Here is a 26,222-nt window from a genome sequence, read left to right on the forward strand (position 1 = left end):
AGTCATTGGCTCGACGATCGCCAATGGCCATCGACTTCTGGGGGACACGAACCACTCACGAAAGACCACGGCGGCCAATACACCCCAGGAAAAGTCGTGGGTCGAGTGCGTGACGTCATCGATGGGAAAAATTTATTTATAAATTGTCAACGTTTAATTCTGCACTTTGCACTACTTTGCAGTCTTATACCTAAACGTGGTACAGAACACTGGGAACAGTTGCTGAGGTGAAGAAACGTGTTGAGGTCATTGTGGAGACAATTTCGTTGCCGGTTCGGTGAGTTTCTCTTGTTTTTTCGGGACACCGGTGTCTACTCGAGAATTTAGAACGCATTATCGAGGCTTGTTCGGCGAAATACGAAGGAAATTGCGGTGTTTTGTAGGAAATTGCGGGTAATTGGGCGAGATTTTCTTTTTTCGGGGGAAGAAAGCAAAAATTACGTCGGAAATTAATCGACAAGGAGCTCTATTGTAAAGATTGAACCGGGCTCAACAGAAAAATAAAAAAAATGAACGTTTTTACTTCTAATCAACGCTTTAGGTGCACTTACAGTTTTTTCTTTTCAAGATGTACCGATTTTGGGTGAGACGTTTCGTTTTTTCATGTCAATTCTCAACTTGAACAGTAAATTTGATTTTTTTCATCACTAGAAAAATTATGAATAAGCAGATTCTACCAGGAATCATTCCCAGAATGATTCTTGCATTGTTATTCCTGGGTTATGCGAGTAACAGTCATTTTTCCCTGTTGATCACTGTTTTTTTTTGGTAATTAAGAGGTTAAAGACAATTGTGTCAACATTTAATTACAATATTGCTATCCGCTATTCATGGAGCCATTTTCCAAGGGAAATACCGAGGAAATTTTCGTATTTTCCCATATTTTGATGCGAAATGGTTTTTTTGTCTAGCTATGAATAAGCACAATCTCGTAGGTATTATTCTCAGGATGATTCTTGCATTATTATTGGTTAATTAAAGGAGTAACGGTTATTTTTTCCCTGTTGATCATTCAGTTTTTCTTCTGTGATTAACAGGTTAAAAACACTTGTGTCAAGATCTATTTACATTATCGTTATGACACTTTATCGAGGTTCATTTCAAGGGAGTACCGAAGTCGTTTCAATATTTTGAGGGTACTTTTGACTGATTCCAGGATATTTACATTTTTTATGGCGTAATACTTCTCCCCTGCCCCGGTTGCGAATTATTCTCAGGATGATTCTGTCATTATTATCTTGTATCAAGATCTATTTACATTATAGCTGTTTTATTTTTCAATCCGGCGCCTTTATCCGAATTTTTAATACTTTATCAAGGCTCATTTCAAGAAAATACCAATGAAATTCCGTTATTTTAATGGTATTTTTAGCTGATTCATGGATAATTACTTTTTTTACGGTATAATACTTCTCCCCTGCCCCAGTTATGACTTATTTTCAGGATGAGTCCTGATTATTATTATTTAGTTGTCCTCGTAACGTTTTTTTCTCTCTTCAGCATCGAATTTTTCTGTGGAAATTAACGAGACAATCGCCTTAACATTTGTTTAGATTTTTATCTTTTCTCTTCTAGTTTTATTTTTATAACGGAGTATGAAGAATTTTTTTCAGGGAAATATTCAAGAAATTGCATATTTCCACTCGAAACTTCTTTATTCCCTAGTAATGAATGAGCAGATTCTGGCAGGAATTATTCTCAGCATTTTTCCATTACTATTCTTTGACTATACCAGTAACGATTATTTTACCCTGTCGATCATCCAATTTTCCTCTGGTAATTAAAAGGATAAATTGTCACAGCATCAAATTTCATTATTTTTATCTCTCACCTTCGCTCATTGTTCCTGTGGAAGGGGAGGAATGCTAAGCGAGAGACTGATAAGACGATGATTCATTCAGTAAATCGACACGTGTAGATTGTCAAAATTATGCGACCGCATTACTCCATCTCTCGAAATTTCATTGAAGAAATATTGACCGTGTGTTCCAGGTTGAATTTAGTCGCCAGTAATTAATAATTCAGAGATTAAAGATGAGTCTGCAGTGGACGTTGATTGCATCATTCTTGTACCTCGAGATATTTATTGTCCTCCTGCTGGTGCTTCCGATAGCATCACCAACGAGATGGCAGAGGTTCTTCAAATCTAGATTCCTTCAGAGTTTGAGCAATCAGGCGGCGATGTACTTCTTGGTTCTCTTGGCTATTCTTATTTTGTTCTTATTGGATGCTATCAGGGAGATGAGGAAGTACTCTACCACTGAGCATTCTGATCATGCACATTTGGATGCTGAGATGCAAGGTATTCATTCAAATCATTGGAAATAGTGCAAAATTGAACTGAAATATCTTGATTTATTAATGAATTAAAACTATATTTAAATTTATTCATCCTTCTAGTCAAGAATGATTCAGAAAATGTCATGAGATATTTTCTGCAGCTGAGAAAATTTCAAATAAAAAATGTTCAATGTTTTTTTTTGCTACAACTCCTTATTACCGAGATATTCTTCAATTAACAATCAATAAAAATGCTAAATTTGTATTTAATATTTTTTCTACTCAAGAATTCTTTAATCATTTCCTAAATGTAATTCTCAATTTATGTCCTGACATTTTTCTCGAAAACTATTCATTAATTAAAGATAATTAAACACGAATGAAAACACAAAAAGTAAAAATCAGTGGCGAGGTGGCAGTTTTCAATAAATATTTGGAAATCTAAGGGAGATGGAAAATTTTTTATTAATACCTTTTTTGTAGCCCTCAATTTGCTTTGCAAAAAAGGTTGCGATGAAAATTTCGTCATCTCCCTTAGATTAACGACTTGGACCGGTTTACCGCTTCGCTACTGAATTCTACCACTCTCGACTTTTTAGTTAAAACTGAAATAAAAGCGGAAAAAATGTAATGCATTTTTTTGTCATCAGGAAACATGAGACTCTTCAGAGCCCAGCGTAACTTCTACATATCCGGCTTTGCCCTCTTTCTCAGTCTCGTTATTCGTCGTTTAGTGCTGCTCATTTCAACTCAGGCGACACTATTGGCCCAGAGTGAGGCATCCATGCGTCAAGCACAGTCAGCCACGACGACAGCACGAAGTCTCCTCGCCCAGAAGGGCGAGGCAGCCCAGAATGACACCAATGAGGCGCACGACAAAGTCGTATCCGAGCTCAAGTCCCAATTATCAGAGCTGGCTAACAAGAACAGTGAACTCGAGAGTGAACTCAGGAGGGAGAAGAAGGACAAGGAGGCACTCAAGTCCCAGGCTGATTCCCTAGCTAAAGAGTACGACAGATTGACCGAGGAGCATGCCAAACTCCAGAAGGCTGGGGCTGGTGATAAGAAGAGTGATTAGACCCTTCTGACTCTCGTCTTTTTTTATAATTCTATCTTAATTAAGGGGAGAACATTGTGGACCCAATTTGCTCTGAAATAATCTCCACCTGAGGGATAAAACTATTTTTTTAAAGGAAAGAGATGTTCCAGAGCTGATTGAGGCTTCATTGGTGATTTACTAATTTTAAATTCATGTTTTCAATTATGATTTCTTCATTCGATTTGGAATCATTCGTATGCTTCTTCCATCTTCATACTTGAACGTAATGAATCTCCCTCAGAGATTGTGTATGATCAAAAAGTTATCCTACATTTTTACGCACTTTAATATAGTTTTTGGTGATGCTTAGTTGAACTGCTCATCTGCAGTTTCTGAATAAAATGTGTAATTCGAAAGTATTTGGTTTTATTGAGGGGAAATACTGGGCGAGTGGGTTAGATATTTGAGTGATTATCGACTTCTAACTCTCGTCTTTTTTTTATAATCCTATCTTCATTAAAGGAAGAAAATTGTGGACCCAATTAGCTCTGAAACAATTTCTTCCTGAGGAATAAATTTATTTTGTGAGCTGATTGAGGCTTTATTGGCGATTTACTAATGTTAAATTCATGTTTTCAATTATGATTTCTTCATTCGATTTGGAATCATTCGTTTGCTTCTTCCATCTTCATACCTGAACGTAATTAATCTCCCTTAGAGATTGTGTATCATCAAAAAGTTATTCCACATTTTTACGTACTTTAATATAGTTTTTGGTAATGTTTAGTTGACCTGCTCATCTGCAGTTTCTGAATAAAATACGTAATTCGAAAGTATTTAGTTTTATTGAGGGGAAATTCTGGGCGAGTGGTGTCAAGATTTGGGGGCTGTAAATAGACGACTGGTATGCACTTAAAATAACACTAAACTGTGCAGAATTCTCACCTATTAATTCTCCATCCTCTCCGAGAGTGAGACTTCTCGATTTTTCGTTCAATCGAAGGAATTAAACACAATTTTTTACATTAAACTTCACATTTTATATCTTTCGACGAATCACCTTGCTACAGTGCCCTTGATAATCAATCAATAGCAAATATCTTCAACTATTTCTGTACAATCGAATACACTCAACGTATATAAATTTCTGGATCTGCCCGAGAAATAAAAATAAATGATCTTGATGTCTATGCAGATAACAAAATAATTTACACATTGTCCTATTCAATTATCCCCTGATGTTATTGAAAACTAGATAGTTTTATTTCCACAGTTCTGTAAACAAGTGGTTTATTTTTCTTAAAGAAACAATTGATGCTTTTACTTGAGCAAGCATGTATTAGCATCCCGCTGAGATGAGACCACAGCGGCGTTGATCTACACAGTGATTGAATTCCTCAACTAGACTTGAACACTTCAGGATTTCTTTTGGATTCTCTTGGTAACAGCGAAGGACTTTTTCCTTGTCAGCACCACATGCAGGAGTTGTTGTATCAAGATTTATATTTTTGTTACCTGAATGACACAGAAACGATTATTTACTCAACATTTATACGTTTATCATTATTGTTTCTCATTAATTGTGGATTTATCTTCATAATCAATTATTTTTTAATGAAAATGAAATAGAAATTGAATTTCGGCAAACTTTCCATAAAAAATGTCTGAAAATTTATTCTGAAATCATTAGTAATTAAAAAAAAGAAGATTTTAGGATTGATTGTAGCCGATAGTGTCAAGAAACCTTTTCTCTAGCTCAAAGAATTAAAAAAAGAAGAAATAATCCCAATTTTATATACATAAACAAAACGACTTCTTGAAAAGCGAGTTCTTCATTATAATTTTAACCCATTTATGTTAAATATGAAATTATCTCCATAACGAATGCTTTTATAGGAAGATTACAAAAGAAATTTTTGTACCCAGTGAAATTTAAAATGGAAAAAAAACTGAAATTTTCCTCAAGACGACAAATGGATGTTTAACTTCTAGAACTGCTCTCCCAACAAAATCCCTCACCTTTAGCATTTGTAACTTCATCCATAGCACGTTTGTACTCCTCCTGGAAGATCCTGTTGATCCTCTCATGAGCCAATTTCAAATTATTCAGTCGTTCCTGCCAGTACTGATCGTGCGCCTGGAGCTCGAGCTCCTTCTGCTGCTGCATTTTATAAGCTGTTATCGTGTACTCTGGGTGAGTATGCACTGCTGGGTATCCTTCGCTGGGTGAAACTGGCGTTATCACTGGACTCTGTGGAGGTGCGGTGAGGACGTCTGGCCCTGGCTGCGGCTTTCGGCTCCTCGTTGCTAGACGATCAGCCAGATCCGTCGATATTTGAATAACCGATTCCTCATTGTTAATCGTCAATTTACGAGCACTCTGACTTTGTCCCATAATCAATCCCCTGATATGAATGTTCAAATAATCAAGTGATTTAGGGGATATCCGAGGGGGACAGACACTGATGAAATGAGTTTTCCAATTGTATTTTAGTTTTTTCGAGAGTTTGTCTTACAGAGAGGGATTTGCACTGGAATGGGAATTGTCGAGTTCAGCTGAATGAGAGAGATAGAGATTATAGTCAGAATTCTATAGATTTGATTCCGATTTAAGAATGGCTATTCAATTTTCGAAAATCTAATTGTTGCATTTTTGAGGAAAATTCGGTAATTTTTTTAGAACGATTGGGAAGTATATGAAATTAATATTTATGATAATTTAGAGGTATTAGTTGCAATAGCTTGGATGAAATTAAATGAACAAATTATTCCTCGTGCAAAGGTTCTTATGAGATTTATAATCAAATTTACAATTACATGGACGAAGAAATCTCATAGAAAATTGAGCGAATTAGCTGGAAAATTCTGTAATTTTTTAGACTAACTGCAAGATATATTAAATCAACATTTCTGATAATTTAAGGAGATTAGTTGCTTGGACGAAATGAAATGCACAATTTTTTTCTATTCATTCTCAAATTGATAATTCCACATACGAATAAATTTTATGCAAATATCAGCGAATTCGCAGGAAAATTCTATTGAATTCCTTTCGAACTTTTATTAATTTCAGCTATTGACTGTCAGTCAATGTGACAGAATTGGCACAACTATTTACCAATATCAACAATTGACAATAGCTATTCATCCAACCGATTATTTAAACTTTTATTTACTCTACAGACTTCGATAAATCCCAGTCAAGTAGAACGTGACACTTGTTTCCTCAAAAAAAACCCCAAAACTGTAATTACTGGAGAAACAATTGCATCAAAGGTCTGTCCCACTTGGACATCCTCGGTCCAAATACAGTCCTCAAACTTACTGAATGTAATCCTAACCGTAATTGTCCCGTGGGGGTTACCTTTCACTACGAACTCTCTCACTCTTGAATTATTTAGACCAAACACTTGAATTTTAACGAAATAAGTCAGACCTCAGTTACATAAATTTCATAATACATGCTGCATATCAAAGGTGCTCAACCCCAAATGGCCCTTTTCGAGGTTTTGTTCAGCCTGCAAAGGTGTGCATGAGAAGCACGGACATTGGCGCGTGACAGCAGACAATCTGCGTGCGCAACGGAGAAAGATTTTCCACCAGAAAATTCAACCGTGGATATCAAAAAGTACTCTTCAAAGTGCCTCTACTCCAACGATAAATTTAAAGATTATTCAAAACTCCAAAGAATTTCTAGAACACTCGATCAAGTTCGAAATCGTATCATTTCTCAATTCAATTATCGTTTTGGTTTTTCATTCGTTTTGCGTTTCGACGACGTGTTTATTGATCTCAAGATGATTGTTTTCACACAGGTGACTCAGTTAATTAGAAGAACTCTGTTTCTTTATTTTTTGTTTTCATTCGGTAAGTTTCTACTTTGAACCTGATCTTAATCGCAAAAAATGAACTTTTCACCCTTCTACTACCCTCAAGTACGTTTCCGAGGGGGTTGGCAAGTTTATAGGAGATTCTGGAACTCCTTAGAAACATCATTGTTTTTTTAAATTTTTCGTATTGAAAAAAAAAACTTTTTTTGTGAAAATCGTACAAAATGAACTTCTGACTCCTTAGAAACATGCTTCAATAGAAATCGTTTGTTTTTTAAGATTTTTCATGTTGAAAAAAAAAAGATTTTTTGTGAAAATCGCACAAAACNCAGTCAATGTGACAGAATTGGCACAACTATTTACCAATATCAACAATTGACAATAGCTATTCATCCAACCGATTATTTAAACTTTTATTTACTCTACAGACTTCGATAAATCCCAGTCAAGTAGAACGTGACACTTGTTTCCTCAAAAAAAACCCCAAAACTGTAATTACTGGAGAAACAATTGCATCAAAGGTCTGTCCCACTTGGACATCCTCGGTCCAAATACAGTCCTCAAACTTACTGAATGTAATCCTAACCGTAATTGTCCCGTGGGGGTTACCTTTCACTACGAACTCTCTCACTCTTGAATTATTTAGACCAAACACTTGAATTTTAACGAAATAAGTCAGACCTCAGTTACATAAATTTCATAATACATGCTGCATATCAAAGGTGCTCAACCCCAAATGGCCCTTTTCGAGGTTTTGTTCAGCCTGCAAAGGTGTGCATGAGAAGCACGGACATTGGCGCGTGACAGCAGACAATCTGCGTGCGCAACGGAGAAAGATTTTCCACCAGAAAATTCAACCGTGGATATCAAAAAGTACTCTTCAAAGTGCCTCTACTCCAACGATAAATTTAAAGATTATTCAAAACTCCAAAGAATTTCTAGAACACTCGATCAAGTTCGAAATCGTATCATTTCTCAATTCAATTATCGTTTTGGTTTTTCATTCGTTTTGCGTTTCGACGACGTGTTTATTGATCTCAAGATGATTGTTTTCACACAGGTGACTCAGTTAATTAGAAGAACTCTGTTTCTTTATTTTTTGTTTTCATTCGGTAAGTTTCTACTTTGAACCTGATCTTAATCGCAAAAAATGAACTTTTCACCCTTCTACTACCCTCAAGTACGTTTCCGAGGGGGTTGGCAAGTTTATAGGAGATTCTGGAACTCCTTAGAAACATCATTGTTTTTTTAAATTTTTCGTATTGAAAAAAAAAACTTTTTTTGTGAAAATCGTACAAAATGAACTTCTGACTCCTTAGAAACATGCTTCAATAGAAATCGTTTGTTTTTTAAGATTTTTCATGTTGAAAAAAAAAAGATTTTTTGTGAAAATCGCACAAAACAAACTTTTAGCCCTTCTACTACCCACAAGTACGTTTCCGAGGGGGTTGGCAATTTTATAGGGGATTGAGGGACTCTTTAGGAACATACTCCAATAGAAATTGTTTGTTTTTTCTGGATATTTCATGTTTAAATTTTTTTTTCACCTGGATCAAGGGTCAGATCTTGGATTTTTCCAGGGGAAAAGTCGACTTTCGGCAAAATGGAATTTTCTTGCCGCGTGAGCTCGACTGTATATGTCATTCTTGTTTTATTTATTTTACAAACTGCCACTTTGCTCATGAGCAGGATTTCCTTCAGTTTAGGTCACTGCGTACACGTTACGTCTTTTTCGCGTTGAAGCGGACGCGTGATTTTTTTAGATGTAACTGATCTGGCTCTCCCTCACAGGGAAGAGCGTGGTTGGGGCTCATCCCTCAATCGTCACTCAAATATTTAGCACTTAGGTAGTTATTATTATTAAGTTATTATCTTTTGCATTTGCCATCATCTGCGGACATTGTCTTCATAAGAATGACGTTTCGAGTCCATTATTATCAACAATTTAATTGGTTATCAGCGATCATCAATAGAGATGTTCTCAATAGGAACCACGTTTCGAGTCCGTTATTATCAACTATATTTCCTTACCTAAGCACGAGTTATCAGTGCTTTCTCAGAGCAACGCAAAAATGCTCTCAATATTATTTACGTCTTGAGTTCGTCCCTAAACTTGTCTAAAACCTAGCTGAAATTTAACTTCGAATTTCCATTGTCCCAAGCATGTAGCCATGTCATTCTGTCTGTATTATCGCGATAAATCTAAAAATTTCCACAATATCCCCTTCACCCATCGCCTCAAAAAAATTTCGAACCCCGACCATCCCCGAAAAACTGCTAATTTCACATTAGTTCCTTTCGCATCCCTAACGTTTCGATCCATTTTGATATGCCTATACTAACCCCAACCCCATCCACCCTCTCTGCCCCCTTTTGGTGATGAATCATCCCCCCCTGGATCAATCCGCCTGATCGACTAATCCCCCCTGCGAAATGGGGATCATCCAGGCGGCGAGCAGACCCCAGAAGCCCCCCTGCATTCCCTGTCCGGAGGGTTACGTTCCGGGGAATCCCGGAACATTCGAGGAGCTCCACAAGAAAGTCAAGGACCTCTATCCCCCGATATTCGAGGGTGCTAAATTACGAGTGAAGAGATGCTACAACGCCGACTTTTACACGATCCACTCCCTCAGTCTGAGCTCGATGACGCCCTCGGGGTACAAATTGGGCACGTGTTACACTGGCTCCAAGCGAGTGGGAAGACTGGAGCGATATCCCGTGATCATCGGGGAGCTGATGCCCAATGGGAACCTGGCGGCGACAATTGTTCACACATTGGGCTGTCGATTGAGGGTGAAACACGTCAATCAAGTGGTCAAAGGTAAATTCGAGGCGTCCAGCTCCACCGTCGAGTACAGATCGGACGAGGCAACGCTATCAGTCACCCTGGACAACCCTGACTTCACCAAGCGCACGGGAACCCTTGTCATTCACTATCTCCAGGCCCTCTCCAACAGGCTGACCGCAGGCACTGAATTCGCATTTCACAGGAGTCAGTTGATACCTGGGGGACGGGAGTCCATGATTGCACTGGCTCTGAGGTACAGCACGGGGGCTCAGACGTTCTCAGCGACTCTTGGAAATGCTGGATTACACTTCTGTTATCATCATAAGGCCAGCCAGCAGCTGCAACTTGGGGTAGAGCTGGAAACGAATTTGGCTAATCATGACTCGAGTGCTGGGATTTTTTACCAGCTCGATGTACCCCATGCGGATATTGTCTTCAGGGGAATGGTCAATACCAAGTTGACGGTTGGGGGCGTGCTGGAGAAGAAACTTTATCCGGTTCCTGACTCCTCGTTGATGCTCAGTGTTATGTTGAATCATGGGACTCAGAATTTTCAAGTGGGAATCGGTCTCAATGTCGGGTGATAATCTATTATTTTATTTTGAGTATGTACATTTACTGTGATACCAGGGTTTTTTATATAAAAAGTATAATGGGAGTCTTGTGTCTTGAAATTCGACAATTTTTAGTTTTTATGACGGTTTTGTAAGTTGGAAGGAAATTTACGAATTGAGGTCTCTTTAAATGAGTCACTGATGCAAATTGCACCCCAGTCTTGCCAACGATTCAATAGTGAAAATATCAAACGTAATTAGTAAGAAATAGCAAATGGTATTCTTTCCAGTTACGTGATTGTATTGCGATTATTATGAATTTATTGATGACTTAATTTTCACTCATTAATTAATTCAATTCGCTGATTCATCAATCAAGTGAATTCTCAAAACATGTGAATACAAAATTTACTAATTATGATTTATCACTCCACTGTTGACTACAAGCAGAAATTTCAATGTCGAGTGGTAATTTATTATTTTATTTTGAGTATGTACATTTGTACATTTACTGTGATACAAGGGTTTTTTTTATAAAAAAAGATAATGGGAACGTTTTGTGGCTGGAAATTTGTGGAGGAAAATGGGACCAATTTTTATTTTCTACGAAATGTTGGTAATTTAGAAACAAATTCACGAATTAAAGTGGCCAATATTAATTCAATGGGATTTTGAAATTTTAAATGAGTCACTGATACGCATTCAACCCCAATCTTGCCTAGTGATTCAATAGTGGAAAGATCGAACGTAATAAGGAAGAAATGATAAATCATATTCTTTCCAATTACGTGATTGTATTTTTTTTATTATGAATTTATCAATGACTTAATTTTCACTCATTAATTAATTCAATTCGCTGATTCATCAATCAATTGAATTCTCAAAACATGCGAACAAAAATGACTAATTACGATTCATCACTCCACTATTGACTACAATTCCGAGAAATTTTGTATCCCTTTCTGAGGAACTAATGCTCGTCGTGAATGATCTTCCGAGGCTCTGAGTCATCGGGCTTCTGCAGGGTTTCACCCGACGTAGCTTTCAAATCGTCGAAGTTTACTGTGGCTGCATCGAGAATGAGCCCGTTGTTATCTGCGTAGTCTAGGATTTTGCAGATTAGGGGAGATTCCACCCCAAGGATGTACTCGCAGGTCTTGGGCTCGAGGAGGAAGAGGGATACGCTGGACGGACTTGCAGAAGTGCTCTCCACACACTTCAGTCTCACCTGAAATTTCATTTATTCATTTATCCAGAGTCAACAGCCCACGACCAATTACAGAGCCAAATAATTCCAAATAACACATAAAATCTACTTTTAATTAATCATTCATTTATTTATTTCTTCAATCAATCAATTTTAACGATCAAAGAATAGAAAAATTCCCTCGTGAGGACTTTCTTGGGAATCGAAACGTCAGGATAATTTAGACTGAGAGATTCTTCTTGAACTTTAACTACCCTAAAATTGCTGAAGTCAATGTAGATGACACGATGAAATATTTTCATAACGAAATGCTACGTAAATATTAAATTAATATGTTGATGTATTAATACAAAAATTGTCATAATTTCTTATTATAGTATAATAAGAAGCTACAGTAGTTGGAGGAACATTTGATTGAAATGGAAATTACCAGTTGTTAGAATTAATACACAAGACACAAAGGAATTGATTCAAATTGTTTGTCCAGAAGTTGCAATAATTACCTCAGTCTGGCGCAGTTTTCCAGTCTTATCGCAGACACTGCCTTCACTGTAGAAGTGGGAGAGCTGTTGCCTCTGGCCCACAGGCTTCGGCCTCTTCTGGGGATGTGCCTCCATCCACTCAATGTGCTTCTGCTTGTCGAATTTACCCAGATCCACCATCGTCTTGGATCCATCTCTCTCCACGTGGTACTGCATCACTGATTTTCCGTAGCAAAATTCGTACTTCCACCAGCCATTACCCTAGAATTATTCCTCAATTATTCGAGAGTTTTTCCATCATTTTTCCCATTTTATTCTAAATAAATAATTCGAAAAATCTGAAAAAAAAAATTTGCTTCAGTGATTTATGGTGCAGTTGAAAATTAATAATCTTTCAAAATTTTTACTTCAGCCAATTTTGCAAGGAAATATCTATCAACTAAAAAAATTAGAATTGTGTTGTTTTACAGTTAGAAACATCTCTTGATATTTTCTAAAGCCACTCATTATCGGGCAGAACTGCTGATTAAAGAATACATACTCCATTCAAACAATGCTTTCCACTCAAAAAACTCTGCACAGGAGTGACATCCCCTGACGTTTGTCCTTGATTCATATCAATCATAGATCCGAGAAGATCCTCTGTATTCTTATCCAAACTGTCTGCAGCGTGAATTTCCACCCTACCTCGGGGCTCTCCATCCTAAAATGTCGATGAGGAAACCATAAACATGTTTAACTATTCCATTATAGAATAATTAATTCACCAGTGAAGTTGGAAAAGCAAATAATTCCAAAAAAAAATCGCACTCTCCAAATGTATTTCCTCAGATCTCTTTCGATGAAAGAGATTCGCCCAAATTCATCAAGAGAAATTTTTTGTAGACCATAAAATCCCAAAAATCTCTCGACGTTTTGTTCCAAACCTCAGTCTCAATCATTTTCAAAATAATCAGAATGTGAACTTAATTTTCCAAATTATCTCTTCACTGCTGAATTTCAAAGCCCAAAATTGCCTGGATTTTCAAATCTCAGTCAAATCTCAAGTAACATGCCACAAAAAGCAACTGTGCAAATAAAAATAAATAAATTGCACTGCAGAGGTGTACAGAAAGCCCAAATAAAACCAGTAATAAATTGCACACCCAGAGCGCATTTATAAGAAGCCCATTCCCCTAGAATGAAGATATAATTTCTGACCTGGCCGTCCGTAACTATACGGAAGATCCTATACACTTTCTGTGGCTTTTCATCCTGTTCAACAAATAATTCAGTGTGTGTTGAGGTGATTAAACAACAAAATCTCTCTAACGATCTATCATCCTGGAATGGCTAATTTTGATTAATCTCTCAATGCTGTCGTGACTTTGTTAATTCCATTATTCGCCAAGTCGTCCTGGGGAGGGGGGCTTATTGAAACAGCTTAATTAAATCGAAAAATAATCGTGCAGAAACTTCTACAAGAATTAACTACCATTACTAATTAATTAATAACGGAAGCTCTATACTCCATTCAGCAGCAAACATTTTCCTCAAATGTAAAATTATTTCATTGAGAGGTTCTTTGTGAATGCACTCATTACATAAATCATTAAATGATTAAATAATTCAATGTTTAAATACTGAAACCAGTGTTTTGTGCATTTCCTTGATAAAATTACCAACTAAACGCAATTAATTGCTTTCGGTTTTTGGAACATTTGAAGTTCTGCATTAAGAAATTGTCTGCAGAAGTCTAATTCCCAGATTCCAATTACACAATATACAAATTGAATTCTTCATATTGCATAACTCAAACTTGTCAATGTTTAATTTATTGTGCAGAATTCAAGTGAATGTGGGATTTAAGAAAAAATGGGGATTGATGGGTTTTTTTTGCTTCAATTCATATTCAAAGTGAATGAATTTAACAAATACAAGACATAATAGAACAGAAGAATGAATAAATACGATTGACTATATCAAAATTGAAATAAAATAGATTATTTTCATTACAAATTATGTCCGCAGTAAATACACGAAATCAATCTGTATGACGTCTGTTTTGCTCCCAGATAAAGGGCTTCCAAATGAAATCTGGAGTTTACACAGCACAATGTGTAATTGGTTCGGTGTATTTCACTTTAGTAGAATTCAATAAGTATATCATGTGATTATAATCCGAGAATTGCAATTTCTGAACACAAGCTCTCACTGCAAGACATCGAAAGAAAAAACGAAGGAACTCATTTCATCCGGAAAATGTAATTGGATACTTGTTGGCTACTGAATTCATCTAAAACCAATCAAAAATAATAATGGCATCAATAATAAATGAATAATAACTATCAACCAAGATGAAAATAAGAGTGAAACTCCCACGATATGTTTACCATGACTTTCTGATGCCTGAGCTTGAGGCTCTCGGCCTCGAGGGCAGCCAGTGCCCTCGGTCTCTTGGGTGCTTTATCCTGAGGCACACAGTTGATCTCATCCTCGCCCCCGCCCCTGGGGCCGTAGTCTGGATGACTGCAGATGAAGGGAGACAGGACGATGGCCTCGTACTCGCAGCTGGAGGTCTCCTCCAGGGACAGGATCTCGTGTTTTCCCTGCTGGTGGCAAACGTACAGCAGTTTAATGGTCCTGGGTTTGTTGCTGAGGTCGCAGATTGTCCCATCAGTCATCTCGATCTCCACGTAGGGCATCTGAATGCCATCGAACTTCTTCGTGGGAATTGCCGACTTCTTGTCGGGGTTCTTCGCCAATTCGTCGTACTCTGATGAGAGCTTCTCCTTCTGCCCCTTGGGGAATCTTCCCAGGTAGAACTCTTGCACCTTCACCTTCTTCCCTTCTCGCTCTTCGTGGTATTGGCGGACGTGTCTGCCGTGACATACTTCGTATGTCCAATATGTTTCTAACTGAGGGGTGAAGAGAACAAAACTAGAGAATTCATTTGTGATTGAGTATTCGTTTATCGTTATTGATAATTAATTTATAATTATCAATAATTATAAATTAATTATAATTGATAATTAATTTATTATATCAATATTTAGAATTAGTTTATTCATTTATAATTAGAGTTTTGAGATTTTTGGAGTATTGTTCAGTACCTTGAAGGAACATATGTTCTGATTGAACAGAGGAGCTAGCAGTTCGATAGGGTTGGGCCCTGTGTAAGGCTCATCACTATTCTTCTCTTGCTTTTTAGCAACTGGAATCATGCAGGTATATTTCTCGTTGTTGGCTGTGGTTATTGGATACTGCTCGAGATTGTCCTGTGTCTGCTGAAAAAATACGAAATAATTCTCTATTTAGGGCTATCTTTGCCATGAATGGTAAATTAATTGAACAGGGGATATGAAGAAGTATGATTATTATGAGGAAAACAGTTTCAAAAAATACTGACACCTTCCGTGAAGTTTTTAGGATATGAGCTTGTAGGATTTCATCAAATTTAGCTGAAATCTGTCAAGTCTTTTGACAATTTTAGGAGTTTAAGGATTTTTAAATATTTTTCTCAAAGTTCCATGAAATTCCAATTTGATCAACACCAGATTTCATGCATTTACTCCGTTGTAAATAATGGAAATTGTGTAACCTTTCAGAAATTTTATTGTTTAAAAAAGTGAAATAGAATTGTGGCAAAATTTTGAATATATTAATGGACTCAAAATAAAACAAAAAATTCAATTTACAATTTAGTATTAATTTTCAAGAAAACGATATTGAATTCGATTAAGACTGGCAGAAAAATCATGAAATTTAAAATTTCACTGAAAATTCTATAGAATTCCATATTTTTGAGCAGCAGCCGAAAGACGAGAATGAGAGCCTGAATAATTCCCCAAAACTGCTCAATTTCTAATCAATTAAAAATCCAAGAATATATTCACCCGAATCGTTCTCATTTCCATCAATTTCCATAAATTAAAAGAACTGAAATTTACCATTTTCATTGATTTTTCTTCACATTGTGATTTGTTACCGACGAAATTCCCCAAATGGAACCCTCAGTGAAACCCTCACTTGGGGAAAATTTCCAAGTCTTTCCTAACAGTGTATGGCCTAACGATTGTTTACAATTTTCTCATTCAAAAGCTCTTAATCTTAAAAAATGCAGTTTAAAAAACCCCCCCCTGCATATTACCCCATCAGTCCCTAAAACGATCTGTTAAGTTGCTCCAAAACATGGAGCTCCAACTTTTGGAGCAAAAAAATCGATTGTCAACCCGCGAATTCAGATGAATTGTCTCACCAATAAATCCGTGCTGATCTTCCCAGGCCAAATGATTTTATAAAGTACGTCAGCATCCCTAGCCGAGAACTCCAGGCACTCCACAAGAAACAACACTTGACAAATAACCAAAAAACCGAGTCTACTTGTCCTACGCATTTTTGTACATTAGAAGTAATTATCACAGGCTGTTATTACATGTCGTGAGTGACACACGTCGCAGGACACAGTGGGATACCGAGCGGCTTACAGCATGTTTTGGTTTTATCGAAAATACTGCTGAATTGTGGAATATAGGTGCAGGTTTTTAGTGGCTCTGTGTGAGTGAAGTTGACACGCGCATGGACACGTAGAGAAACACGAGTGGTTCGGCGATGATTTCCCCCACTTCGTGAGAGCCACCGAACGCTGCAGAAAGTGCTTTCATGACAATCAAAACAAACTGACGCTTACGTGATTTTTAAGGGATTTTTCATTGGGATAAACTGATGTAATTGGGCCTTGAGGATGACTGCACACGTCATGTGCTTAACTTCCTCGGGGGGAATCCCTTTATTCTCGAGGAAAAAGGGAGAAGGCAGTGTTGTAAGTATTTAATTGCATTCAATTATCAAAGAATGCAGTGAAACCATTTAAATTTGATGAATTGATTGGAGAATGAAGTGTTCGAATCAAATGAGAAAAGTCATTGATTGAATTTACTCGGTTATTGTGCAGATGAGGGGATTGTTAATTATTTTATTAATTAGCTTTTATCTAATTGAAATAATTCAACAAGTAATTAATTAAATTGAAAAAAATGTCGTGAAATCGTTTCAATTTGATAAATTGAGGGGAGAATTGAATTTGAATTCCATGATAAAACTAATTCATTGAGTTTACTCGGTTATTGTGCAGATGAAGAGGATTTTGTTGATTTTAATAATTAGCTTCCATACTAATTGAAACAATTTATCAAGTAATTAATTAGATGGAAAAATACAATTAAATCCTTAAATTAAGTGAAAACATTACTTGATTAATTGATTAATTACCTACATTTAATTGAAATAATCATTATTGTTCGTTTAAAAATGAAAGAATGCAATGAGAAAAAAAATCCAGTGATGAGTGGAAATAGAGAATCGAATGATCAAATCAGATACTGAAACTCATTGATGAAATTTAATGATCCATTCAACAATCGAGTGAGGTACCCTAATTACTTAATTAAATATTTTCCAGTGATTAAGATAATGCAGGGCACAGCCAAATTCATGACATTCTCAGTTGAATTAAAATATCAAATTATCTAATCAAACGATCGAACTCATTACTTAATTATAACTCTTCACCTCAAACTGAAGGAACCGCTTCAATTAATTGATTAAGTGCATTTTTTTTCTTTTATCAATTAATTGCATTTTACCAATTAAAAAATTTGAATAAAACAAAAATTAAAACTCATAATAATAATCGATAATAAATAAAATTAGAAAATCGAATAGTCCTCAACTGAAATGCTAAAACGATTGATAACAAAATTGATGTTAATTATTAATTATTCAACAGATGACATTCTCGAAGATGGCATCCCTCAGCGGCATCCACATGTTCCTAAAATCCCAAGACATAAAGCTAAAAACCACAGAGATGCCGGACACAACTGTCGTCTGGAAGGAATTCGCCGAGTCGATTACTCTCATCGCAATTGCCAGTGGCACGACCAAGAGTGTTCTCGAGAAGTTCATTGATGCCGTCTTCAATGCTATGATCCTCGTGGCTGGGATCGACGAGATAAAGAACTCGAGGAATGTCGAGAGGCTGAAGAAGGAGCTGAGGAATTGTAATAACATCATTGATAAGTTGTTGGATTGCTTGGATATTGGCAACAGGAGCTGCAGTGAGATCGACTTGGTGACGATGTCGAGCAGTATATTGTGTCCTGAGAATCATTTTCTTCATGTATGGGTTCATATTTAATTCATTATTTCGAGGAATTCATATGAATTTATGATCGGTTCATCTCAGAATCAGGGATAGCCATATCCATTAATTATAATTACATTGATATCACCCTTGAATTTTAATTATTGAAGTAATCATCAATTTAAATATTCAAATTCCGAATTATTTATGAATCAGTAATTTAGTTAGGAAGATAATTATTTACTTAATAAAAAATTTGCAGTTCCGTATCATTAAATATTAAATTTATCATTTGGAAATTTAGAGTATAAATTCTAAATATAAATTTAGATTTATATTTAAACCTTAATCAATGTAAGTTGGAAATTCTTTTAATACTGAAGAATCGTAAGACTGATGGCCATTCTTGTTCAGAACAGAATGATTTGAAAATCATATTGATATTGCAATGATTTTTATTCAATTTCAGAGTAGTCTAGAGATGTTGATGGAGTATCTAGAGTCCACTTATGGCTGCATTCTGATTCATGGCTGCATGGCAGTGGGCACAGACAGCTGGCTCCAGCTAGACCCCATCGAGAAGAAATTACTGATGATGGCAGCCTCGATGGACAGCACCTGCTCCACCTGTGATCTTCCAGTATTTCTCCCCAAGATGAGCCCCAACGTAATTGAACACAACTCCTCAACTCTGAAATTAATTCACGACATTTCATGCAAGAGACTCTTCTGATGTACTCATTAATTCTATTAATTGTAGGTCGCATTCAGACTGATATCAGTAACTCTGATAAGAGGAATTCAAGTCCTAGCCCTCTGTGGGCCTCGTCCAGACTTGATCGAAGTGGAGAAAACTGTTATCCAACACTGGAGGAATAACGTGGACACTCTGAGAGCTGCTGAGCAGGCGTATCCTCAGTGTTATCCAGCTGATCTGTCCTTGGATCCATCAATTCTAGGGTAAATCAAGAATATGAGAAATTAAGGCCCGAATGAATCATCTTTCGAACGTGATCTTGGTTGTTTTTTTTGTTTTGATAATCTGAAATGATCTCCAATTGCTATTTAGTTTTACATAGCCCTGGAGTCTCCAAAAATTATGATTCTACAATCAAAAAACATTGAAAAGAAGCTGAACATTTTTAAAGAGCGTTTTTAATATTATTGGGAAATAAACCCAATAGGGAGGAAATTGCAAATTAATAATTTGATGTATCTAATGGCTGTTATGTCGTCATTTGTCACAGTAGTCAATGGCTATCAGATCGTTAGTTACCATGATAAATTATCCATTCACTATTTCCTCTCTATCGGACCTATTTCTTAATCTTTATTAAAAACTCTCTTTGAAAATGTTTTTTTTCTACTTTTTTTAATTGTACAATCATAATTTTTAAGGACTCCTGCGTGATGTAATCCAATGGAAATTGTGATATATTTTACATTATGAAGATGGAAAAACAATCGAGATAACATTCGAAAGATAGTCCACCCGGGCCTTGAATTCTAAATCGCATTGGAATAATTTACGTTTTCAACTTACGGAAATCCTACAGGATTTACTATGAAGAAATAAAATATTTTGTATAGAATTTTTCGGATAAAGGTCCTATAACATTAAAGTGTTAATAATGTTAATGTTAATAATGTTAAATATTAATTCTATCGGAATTTCTATAACATTTTTTTATAGATGTTGAGTCTAGAATTAAAACGAAAAAATCTATACTTGAATTTATTTTTAGATTTCTACTAGTAGACTGCAACATTGGAAAATTCGTCATGGGAAGAAACTCGAACATGCAGTCGACGAACCAACAAATGGGCACTCAGAGACTCGACATTCTCAAGACATTTTATTATCAGGCGGTGGAGCCATTCCTATTCTCCCAAAAAACTGAAACCCCAGTTGGAGAGAAAAATCCAAGTGATCGTAAAGTGATTCATGCCAGGGAGACTTACTGGTGTTCAGAGTACCACAAGTGTCACGCTTTCAGGGAGAAGGACAATATTCTGTGCATTTTGTACCCTTACTCCGTACCGAATTACACGATAAGACTAATAACTCGAAAGACATTGAAAATACTCATTTCTGACAAGCAAACCTGCTGGTGAAACACGCATTATTAATTGAGTATTATTCAGTCATCAACAATTACTTTTTACAACGGAAGTTTTTTACATTTTATACGAAACTCAACTGGTGCTAATGAAAAAATAATACAAGTGAAAGAGCGATTGCGTAAATCTGTGGAAATCGAGTGTGATTTGATCTTTTAATTATTAAATTCTGAAATTTTCTACATACTATTCAATTAAAGAGAACATTCTCATAAGCTAATTTTTCATTTATTTTTTTTATCCTGAAGAATAACTCCAACAGGAACTTTGAAACTTGAGACTCAAATTCTTCCTGAGATTTGCAGAAATTCAGAACTAAATCGAGACTTGTGCCGATTGAACACAAAAACAACAATCTAAAAACACCAATTATCACTAGGTAAAAAAATGCAAAAACGTCATCATGAATACGTTTATTAAAATCGACTCCTTCACTCCCCTCGAAACAACTCCATTCAAATCTCAAAATAACTCAAAATCGATCGATCATCAGTTCATTCCCCGGAACATGACTAGAAGATCAACAAAACGTCGCCATAACGAAGAAAACGTCTAAACATAACAATAATTTCCTAATTAATCCGTAAAAATCGTCATCACTCTGCCCTGTTGAGCTCTGATATGCTGTATTTACGATTCCTCAGATTGATGACGACAACAGTGATATTATCGAGTGATCCCCTGTAATAACTCTGCAAGGTGAGGCTTTTTGCCCCGAAGTAGGGTTCGTTGAGCCTCTCCCTGATGTAGGCAACGGCCTCTTCATTCGAGAAAGTGTCCCACAGACCATCAGACGCGAGGATCAGAAAGGACGGATCGTGATCGCTCAGATCGAACGTCAGAATGTCAGGATCAGCAATGACGAGTTTTCGGTCCTTCAGGGGGTAGTCACCGAGGGCTCGGGACGTTGCCAGGATCCCTGCCACCCTCCAGACACCGTTGAAGGTCACCAAGCCCCCGGCTTTGTTGATCCTCTGCCTCTCGCGCTGCTGCTGGGGCTTGTGATCGAAGGACAGGGGAATTGCGTTCCCTTTGCTGTCACACATTACACCTCTCGAGTCTCCAACATTGGCTACGGTCAATTTATTGTCCTCCAGGACAGCTATCAGGGCTGTCGTTCCTGCCACATCCATGTTCTTCTTGGCGGCTTGAATCAGGTGACTGTCCACAGCTAAAACCTGAAATTTTCAGGGGTGAAAGATGAGAATCTATTTGAGTACAAGTTGGGGTGAGGAAATAGAAGTGATCAATTTGGTGCAATCAACCAATTTTTGAGTAATGTTTAGCAAGTCATCACATCAGATGATAAAACTTTCTAATTCATTAATTAATTGACTTCCATTCATTATAATAATGGAGGGCATAAGCAAATTGCATTTATCAATTATAAAAATTTCAGGGGAAAAATAACATTGAATAATAAAGCTATTTTCTTTCTAGCATAATTGTTCGGGGGTCGGCCTAAATCATTAATTTAATAATATCATGATGTTTGAACTTTAGTGATATTTGAAAAATAATAAAATGATTGATAATTTGAATTTTCAATTGATTATTGAGTAAATAATTCTAAATTTCATAAAAGGATTTTCGATTAGCCAAATAATCGTCAATCTTCCAAATTCAATTATTGATTGATAAAATAATTCAGAATTTGAATATTTAATTGATAATTAATGTAATAGTTGAAAAATTGTTGAGTAATATTAACAATTGACTCATTCAAAAACTAACTTTATTCAAAACTTTATTTAAAAAAAATTAATTTATTAATTAAATTGCGAAGATTTTCTAGTACTTTTTATTCAACTTTTCTCTCCATGTAATGAATTTACTGATCAGTGCGATCTGTCATTAATGAAAATCACTACGAACCTCGTCAGTCAAGAGCTTAGCGTAATTAATCCTCTGTCCTTCTATGTACATCGACATGTCCACAGTCTTCGGAGGGGTCTCGGGGGGTCGATCGTGCCGGACTTCCCTCGTTATTGGACGGACTAGGCTATTCAGCTTGTTCAGGAGCTCGGGATCTGTTATTGAGCCTGATTTACTCTTTATGGTGTCGTCAGTGGTGGACACAGTCTTCCGGAAGGACTTGCGTTTCTCCAGCGGACTCTCAGGCACTTTCGGCTCACTCGGGGGGTTCGGGGGGTCAGACTCCTGAGGGCTCACTGGAGCCTTTCCTGCGATCATGTTCTTCAGCTCGATCACCTTCCTGTTTATGTTGGGCATCAACTTGTCGCGGGCGTAATCCGCTGCAAACTTTAATTTTTATGGGGGAATTGAGAGAGGATTTTATTTGGTGAACGAGTAGAGGGGAATATTGAGATTTTTTAGGGGTTGATGAAGTAAATGACAATTTTTGTTGGTAATTTTTTCAGTTTGAGAAAGGGAAAGAATATCCAAGTACTTTGCAGTCGAAGAACAAAAACAGAAAAGCATTTGAGCCCCATTTGACCCTAAGTATCCGGAAGTTTTACAATGATTTTATTTTTTAAACTTTGCAGGTCTGAATTTGAATATTGATATTGAACCGTTAAAAAACATTTTTAAACTCTGAAAAAAATAGAACTTTGACCTTTGGAGGAAGATTAATGAAATCATTGAAAAATTGCAATTTTCGAGAATTACGAGCATTTTCTACAAACAATTTTGAGCAATCATCTTTTCACCATAAAAAATCATTTGTTCGGAATTGTAACAAATTTATTCACATTTAGAATTTTACCAGAAATCGATTTCATGCATATCATTTCTTTGGTTTCAATTATTGATGTATAAACAACGACTGTTTAAAAACATAATAATTCTGTGCAAAATGTAATGTTAATGACACTGAATATTCATGATTTTGTTAAACTTTTTCTCCCGCAATTGAATTAACAAATTTGGTGATTGAAAATGGTTGAATCTATAGTGTGCTCTGCACCAATCGGTAAAAGATACTGAGACATCCTTAACATTCCCTCTCAAAATTACTTATTGACGAGATCAAAGTGCAATTATCTAAAAAAATGAAACTGATTCTTTCCATTTTTTTTCTAATTCTCTCATTATCACTGAATTTGTGAAATTATCTTGAATTATCTTGAGAAGGAGTGAGTTTAGGGCAAAATGTCAAAAGAAATTTTTTTTAGTTTATAAAATTTCCCACAAAAATTTTCTTATCACATTTTCCCCTGAACTCGCTCCTTCCCAAGATAATCCCTTAATTAAAAAATTAATCAACTGAAGACTCATCAAATTACCTCTCCCCCGTGTCCATCGAAAACCGCAAAAATCGAAACCCCAGTTTTGTTGATATCCTCATTAACTACGAATCTATCCTCCATATGAGGCCGATGTCCCTGTACTGCGTATGCCGCGACATAACCCTCCTTGAGTTCCCACTTGAGCTTTTCGCCACTAGTGCTTGCATTGGCAACGAGGAACTGCAGCTTCGACACCTGAAATGCCCAAAAAAACCCTCAACAACTCCATCAAACGTTCATTCACCACCTGACATACCTTCGAACTCGTTTTTCCAAGGGTATACTGAATCTTCCCGAGCAAAGTTCTGCTCCAAACATCGACTGCCTGCAGGTAGAACAGTATGACGAACATAACTGTACCACAGAACAACACTTCTGGCTTGAGCGCATACAGACGCATCATCCTCCAAAAATAACCGATTGGTGTATTAGAACCAGCGGTTAGACTAGTGGGCAAACCCACGGCAAATTTTGAGAGGAGCTTCATGTATGATACATACGTCTGTGGATTAAATAAATATGGGGTATAAATATTATAATCTAAATCATTGCCACAGACATGCATTTGAATACGAAATGTTATTAACTCTTTGAAGAAATTATTTCTTTGCAATTGCAAAATTGGAAAAATTTATGACAATTATGGAGTGCAGTTGCAGCAATGATAAGTGCAAATGAAGAATTCATAATTTTTTTAGAACTCAAATCATTATCACAGTCAATTAAATTCACTCTTAATTATTCACGATTGAGGATTTTTTTTATTAATTAGCCCTTTGCAACATGAAAAAAAAATGATAGATGATTTTTTGAAGTTATTAACATGAAGGGAATTATCTTAAATGTGAATATAAAACGTTATTAACTCTTTGAAAAAATTATTTTTTTGCAATTGCAAAATTGGAAAAATTTATGACAATTATGGAGTGCAGTTGCAACAATGATAAGTTTAAAGGAAGAATAGATGATTTTTTCAGATGATACTCATTACATTCCATTGAAATCATGAATTATTAATAACTCTTTCAATTAATTGTTCCCGCAGCAAATTTTGAGAGGAGTTTCATGTATAATAAACACGTCTGTTGATTAAATAGATGTGGGGTATAAACATCATGATCCAAATCATTGTCGCTAACAATTAAATTCACTCTTAATTACTCATGATTGAGAATATTTTAAATCAATTATCATTATTTGCAACGAAAGAATTAAAAAGCACCCAAGACAATTGCTTAGAGCAAAAAATGATAGATTGATTAACACGAAGGCAATAAGATTTCATTTGAATATTAAATCGTTAATAATTTTGAGAACAATTTTTTTTGCAAAAACAAAGTTATAAAAATCAATGAATGAAGTCTCTAAAGGAAATGATATTCGGGCTATAAACATTGAAATCAAGATCATTTCCGCAGACAATTAAATCGATTAATTAAATTAATTCGAAGATTTTTTAAAATTATCCCTTTGCAAAGACAACAGAAAAACACCCAAGAAAATTGTTTACAACAAAGTCCGTTTGGATATTAAATCATTAATAATTCTTAGTAACAATGATTGCGTTGCACCAACAAAATTGGAAAAATTTACAATTATCAAATGCAATTAAATCAGCTACGAGTGTAAATGAAGGATTTTTTAAACTAATTTGCAGACAATTACACTGTATTTTAAAAAATCAGTCATTAATACTCAGCTATTAATTCCTTAGCAAACAAGCGATGAATGATGAATTAAAATACTTCTCCCCGAGAAAATAACATATAATTTAATTAATGAATCACCCACAATTTTTTAAGCAATGATTAATATCCAAAACAAAATCAAAACCCAAAAAAGCAATTATCGACAGCAGCGAGAGCACAAATCATCGTAAAATGAGTTAAATTCCCCCTCAATACTCCTTGATAATTACATTCCAACAATACTAATAAATGAAAACTCATATTTTCAATCAATCATCCCTTTGCAACAACAAACCAAACAACAAAAACAATGAACCACTCTGCAACCCAATTCCATCCCCCCACACTATCGGAGCATGTCAAACTGTCCCGACAGCTAACCTATCACCACAATCACCACTAATTAACACCCTTTAATTACCTGATAAAGCACTTTATCCTCCAATTCATCATCCATATCCCTCCAATCTCCAACCTCAAAAACCGATAGCCCAAAAATCCCCCTCAAATACCCAAAAAATTGAACTTTGAATTCCAAATTCAAAAGTCACATCGCAAAACTGCGTAATCCACCGAACGATTAAAATTCCCCTCGATAAAACCCAAAAAGATGTCTTTATTGGACCCGCCGGAGTTATCAAAACCCTAATTTGTCTAAAATAGAGAGCTCATTTTTACGAAAGAGTCGTATTTTCGAGAGGTTTTGACACATGTATATCTAGTCCAGTAAAATAATGTTTTCATGAGTTTTAATTGGATTTTTCCCCTGCGCAAGTGTTCCCATTGGTCCAGCGACTCGAATGTGGTTGGCACCCGTGTCATTGGCTTTGCGTTTATCATTCCGCCGGATCCACCAGT

The 26,222-nt window shown here is 36.0% G+C and overlaps 6 protein-coding genes across 11 annotated transcripts; 3 read left to right on the forward strand and 3 right to left on the reverse strand.

The window, feature by feature from the left end:
* Positions 1-93: 93 nt before the first annotated feature.
* On the forward strand, positions 94-4,509 carry LOC107042126 (B-cell receptor-associated protein 31). 2 transcript variants are annotated; one of them, XM_015263024.2, is made up of 3 exons: positions 94-277; positions 1,993-2,302; positions 2,931-4,509. In XM_015263024.2, the coding sequence occupies exons 2-3, from the start codon at positions 2,035-2,037 to the stop codon at positions 3,356-3,358; spliced, it is 696 nt and encodes a 231-aa protein (XP_015118510.1). In that variant the 5' UTR covers positions 94-277; positions 1,993-2,034; the 3' UTR covers positions 3,359-4,509. The 2 variants fall into 2 exon arrangements, with proteins under 2 accessions (XP_015118510.1, XP_015118518.1); XM_015263032.2 differs by lacking the exon at positions 94-277 and adding an exon at positions 307-393.
* On the reverse strand, positions 4,146-7,924 carry LOC107042138 (MICOS complex subunit MIC19). 3 transcript variants are annotated; one of them, XM_015263046.2, is made up of 3 exons: positions 7,720-7,924; positions 5,339-5,724; positions 4,146-4,834 (listed from the first exon to the last, which is right to left on the reverse strand). In XM_015263046.2, exons 2-3 carry the CDS (start codon positions 5,712-5,714, stop codon positions 4,659-4,661), a joined length of 552 nt encoding a protein of 183 aa, XP_015118532.1. In that variant the 5' UTR covers positions 5,715-5,724; positions 7,720-7,924; the 3' UTR covers positions 4,146-4,658. The 3 variants fall into 3 exon arrangements, with proteins under 3 accessions (XP_015118532.1, XP_015118526.1, XP_015118537.1); XM_015263040.2 differs by lacking the exon at positions 7,720-7,924 and adding an exon at positions 6,645-6,849; XM_015263051.1 differs by lacking the exon at positions 7,720-7,924 and adding an exon at positions 6,438-6,628.
* Positions 7,925-9,582: 1,658 nt separating this feature from the next.
* Positions 9,583-10,638, forward strand: LOC107042186 (mitochondrial import receptor subunit TOM40 homolog 2-like). Its single transcript, XM_015263103.2, has one exon. The coding sequence runs from the start codon at positions 9,583-9,585 to the stop codon at positions 10,519-10,521; it is 939 nt and encodes a 312-aa protein (XP_015118589.1). The 3' UTR covers positions 10,522-10,638.
* Positions 10,514-16,741, reverse strand: LOC107042151 (endoplasmic reticulum lectin 1). 3 transcript variants are annotated; one of them, XM_015263067.2, is made up of 7 exons: positions 16,418-16,741; positions 15,273-15,443; positions 14,553-15,077; positions 13,381-13,434; positions 12,722-12,883; positions 12,202-12,441; positions 10,514-11,719 (listed from the first exon to the last, which is right to left on the reverse strand). In XM_015263067.2, exons 1-7 carry the CDS (start codon positions 16,553-16,555, stop codon positions 11,462-11,464), a joined length of 1,548 nt encoding a protein of 515 aa, XP_015118553.1. In that variant the 5' UTR covers positions 16,556-16,741; the 3' UTR covers positions 10,514-11,461. The 3 variants fall into 3 exon arrangements, with proteins under 3 accessions (XP_015118553.1, XP_015118547.1, XP_015118559.1); XM_015263061.2 differs by having other exon boundaries at positions 15,273-15,446; XM_015263073.2 differs by lacking the exon at positions 13,381-13,434 and having other exon boundaries at positions 15,273-15,446.
* A 58-nt stretch (positions 16,742-16,799) lies between these two features.
* On the forward strand, positions 16,800-20,624 carry LOC107042177 (protein fuzzy homolog). The gene is made up of 5 exons (XM_015263091.2): positions 16,800-16,981; positions 17,948-18,340; positions 18,774-18,971; positions 19,065-19,264; positions 20,050-20,624. Exons 1-5 carry the CDS (start codon positions 16,904-16,906, stop codon positions 20,417-20,419), a joined length of 1,239 nt encoding a protein of 412 aa, XP_015118577.1. The 5' UTR covers positions 16,800-16,903; the 3' UTR covers positions 20,420-20,624.
* Positions 20,625-20,823: 199 nt separating this feature from the next.
* Positions 20,824-26,098, reverse strand: LOC107042166 (protein phosphatase 1L). Its single transcript, XM_015263081.1, has 5 exons — positions 25,786-26,098; positions 23,933-24,178; positions 23,674-23,871; positions 22,301-22,687; positions 20,824-21,603 (listed from the first exon to the last, which is right to left on the reverse strand). The coding sequence occupies exons 1-5, from the start codon at positions 25,819-25,821 to the stop codon at positions 21,022-21,024; spliced, it is 1,449 nt and encodes a 482-aa protein (XP_015118567.1). The 5' UTR covers positions 25,822-26,098; the 3' UTR covers positions 20,824-21,021.
* Positions 26,099-26,222: the final 124 nt, after the last annotated feature.

The sequence above is a fragment of the Diachasma alloeum genome, unplaced genomic scaffold (assembly GCF_001412515.2).
Source record: "Diachasma alloeum isolate Michigan unplaced genomic scaffold, Dall2.0 Dall_scaffold_00179, whole genome shotgun sequence".
NCBI classification, from domain to species: Eukaryota; Metazoa; Arthropoda; class Insecta; order Hymenoptera; family Braconidae; genus Diachasma; species Diachasma alloeum.

Coding starts and splice junctions, on each gene's coding strand:
- LOC107042126 (XM_015263024.2), top strand. CDS start 2,035: ATGAGTCTGCAGTGGACGTTGATTGCATCATTCTTGTACCTCGAGATA. Junction 2,303..2,930: donor TTTGGATGCTGAGATGCAAG/GTATTCATTCAA, acceptor TTTTGTCATCAG/GAAACATGAGACTCTTCAGA.
- LOC107042138 (XM_015263046.2), bottom strand. CDS start 5,714: ATGGGACAAAGTCAGAGTGCTCGTAAATTGACGATTAACAATGAGGAA. Junction 4,835..5,338: donor TGAAGTTACAAATGCTAAAG/GTGAGGGATTTT, acceptor TGTGTCATTCAG/GTAACAAAAATATAAATCTT.
- LOC107042186 (XM_015263103.2), top strand. CDS start 9,583: ATGGGGATCATCCAGGCGGCGAGCAGACCCCAGAAGCCCCCCTGCATT.
- LOC107042151 (XM_015263061.2), bottom strand. CDS start 16,555: ATGCGTAGGACAAGTAGACTCGGTTTTTTGGTTATTTGTCAAGTGTTG. Junction 15,447..16,417: donor AGATCAGCACGGATTTATTG/GTGAGACAATTC, acceptor GTATTTTTTCAG/CAGACACAGGACAATCTCGA. Junction 15,078..15,272: donor AGAACATATGTTCCTTCAAG/GTACTGAACAAT, acceptor TTCACCCCTCAG/TTAGAAACATATTGGACATA.
- LOC107042177 (XM_015263091.2), top strand. CDS start 16,904: ATGACTGCACACGTCATGTGCTTAACTTCCTCGGGGGGAATCCCTTTA. Junction 18,972..19,064: donor TCCCCAAGATGAGCCCCAAC/GTAATTGAACAC, acceptor TATTAATTGTAG/GTCGCATTCAGACTGATATC. Junction 19,265..20,049: donor TTGGATCCATCAATTCTAGG/GTAAATCAAGAA, acceptor ATTTATTTTTAG/ATTTCTACTAGTAGACTGCA.
- LOC107042166 (XM_015263081.1), bottom strand. CDS start 25,821: ATGGATGATGAATTGGAGGATAAAGTGCTTTATCAG. Junction 24,179..25,785: donor AGGATAAAGTGCTTTATCAG/GTAATTAAAGGG, acceptor TTTAATCCACAG/ACGTATGTATCATACATGAA. Junction 21,604..22,300: donor CTAAGCTCTTGACTGACGAG/GTTCGTAGTGAT, acceptor TGAAAATTTCAG/GTTTTAGCTGTGGACAGTCA.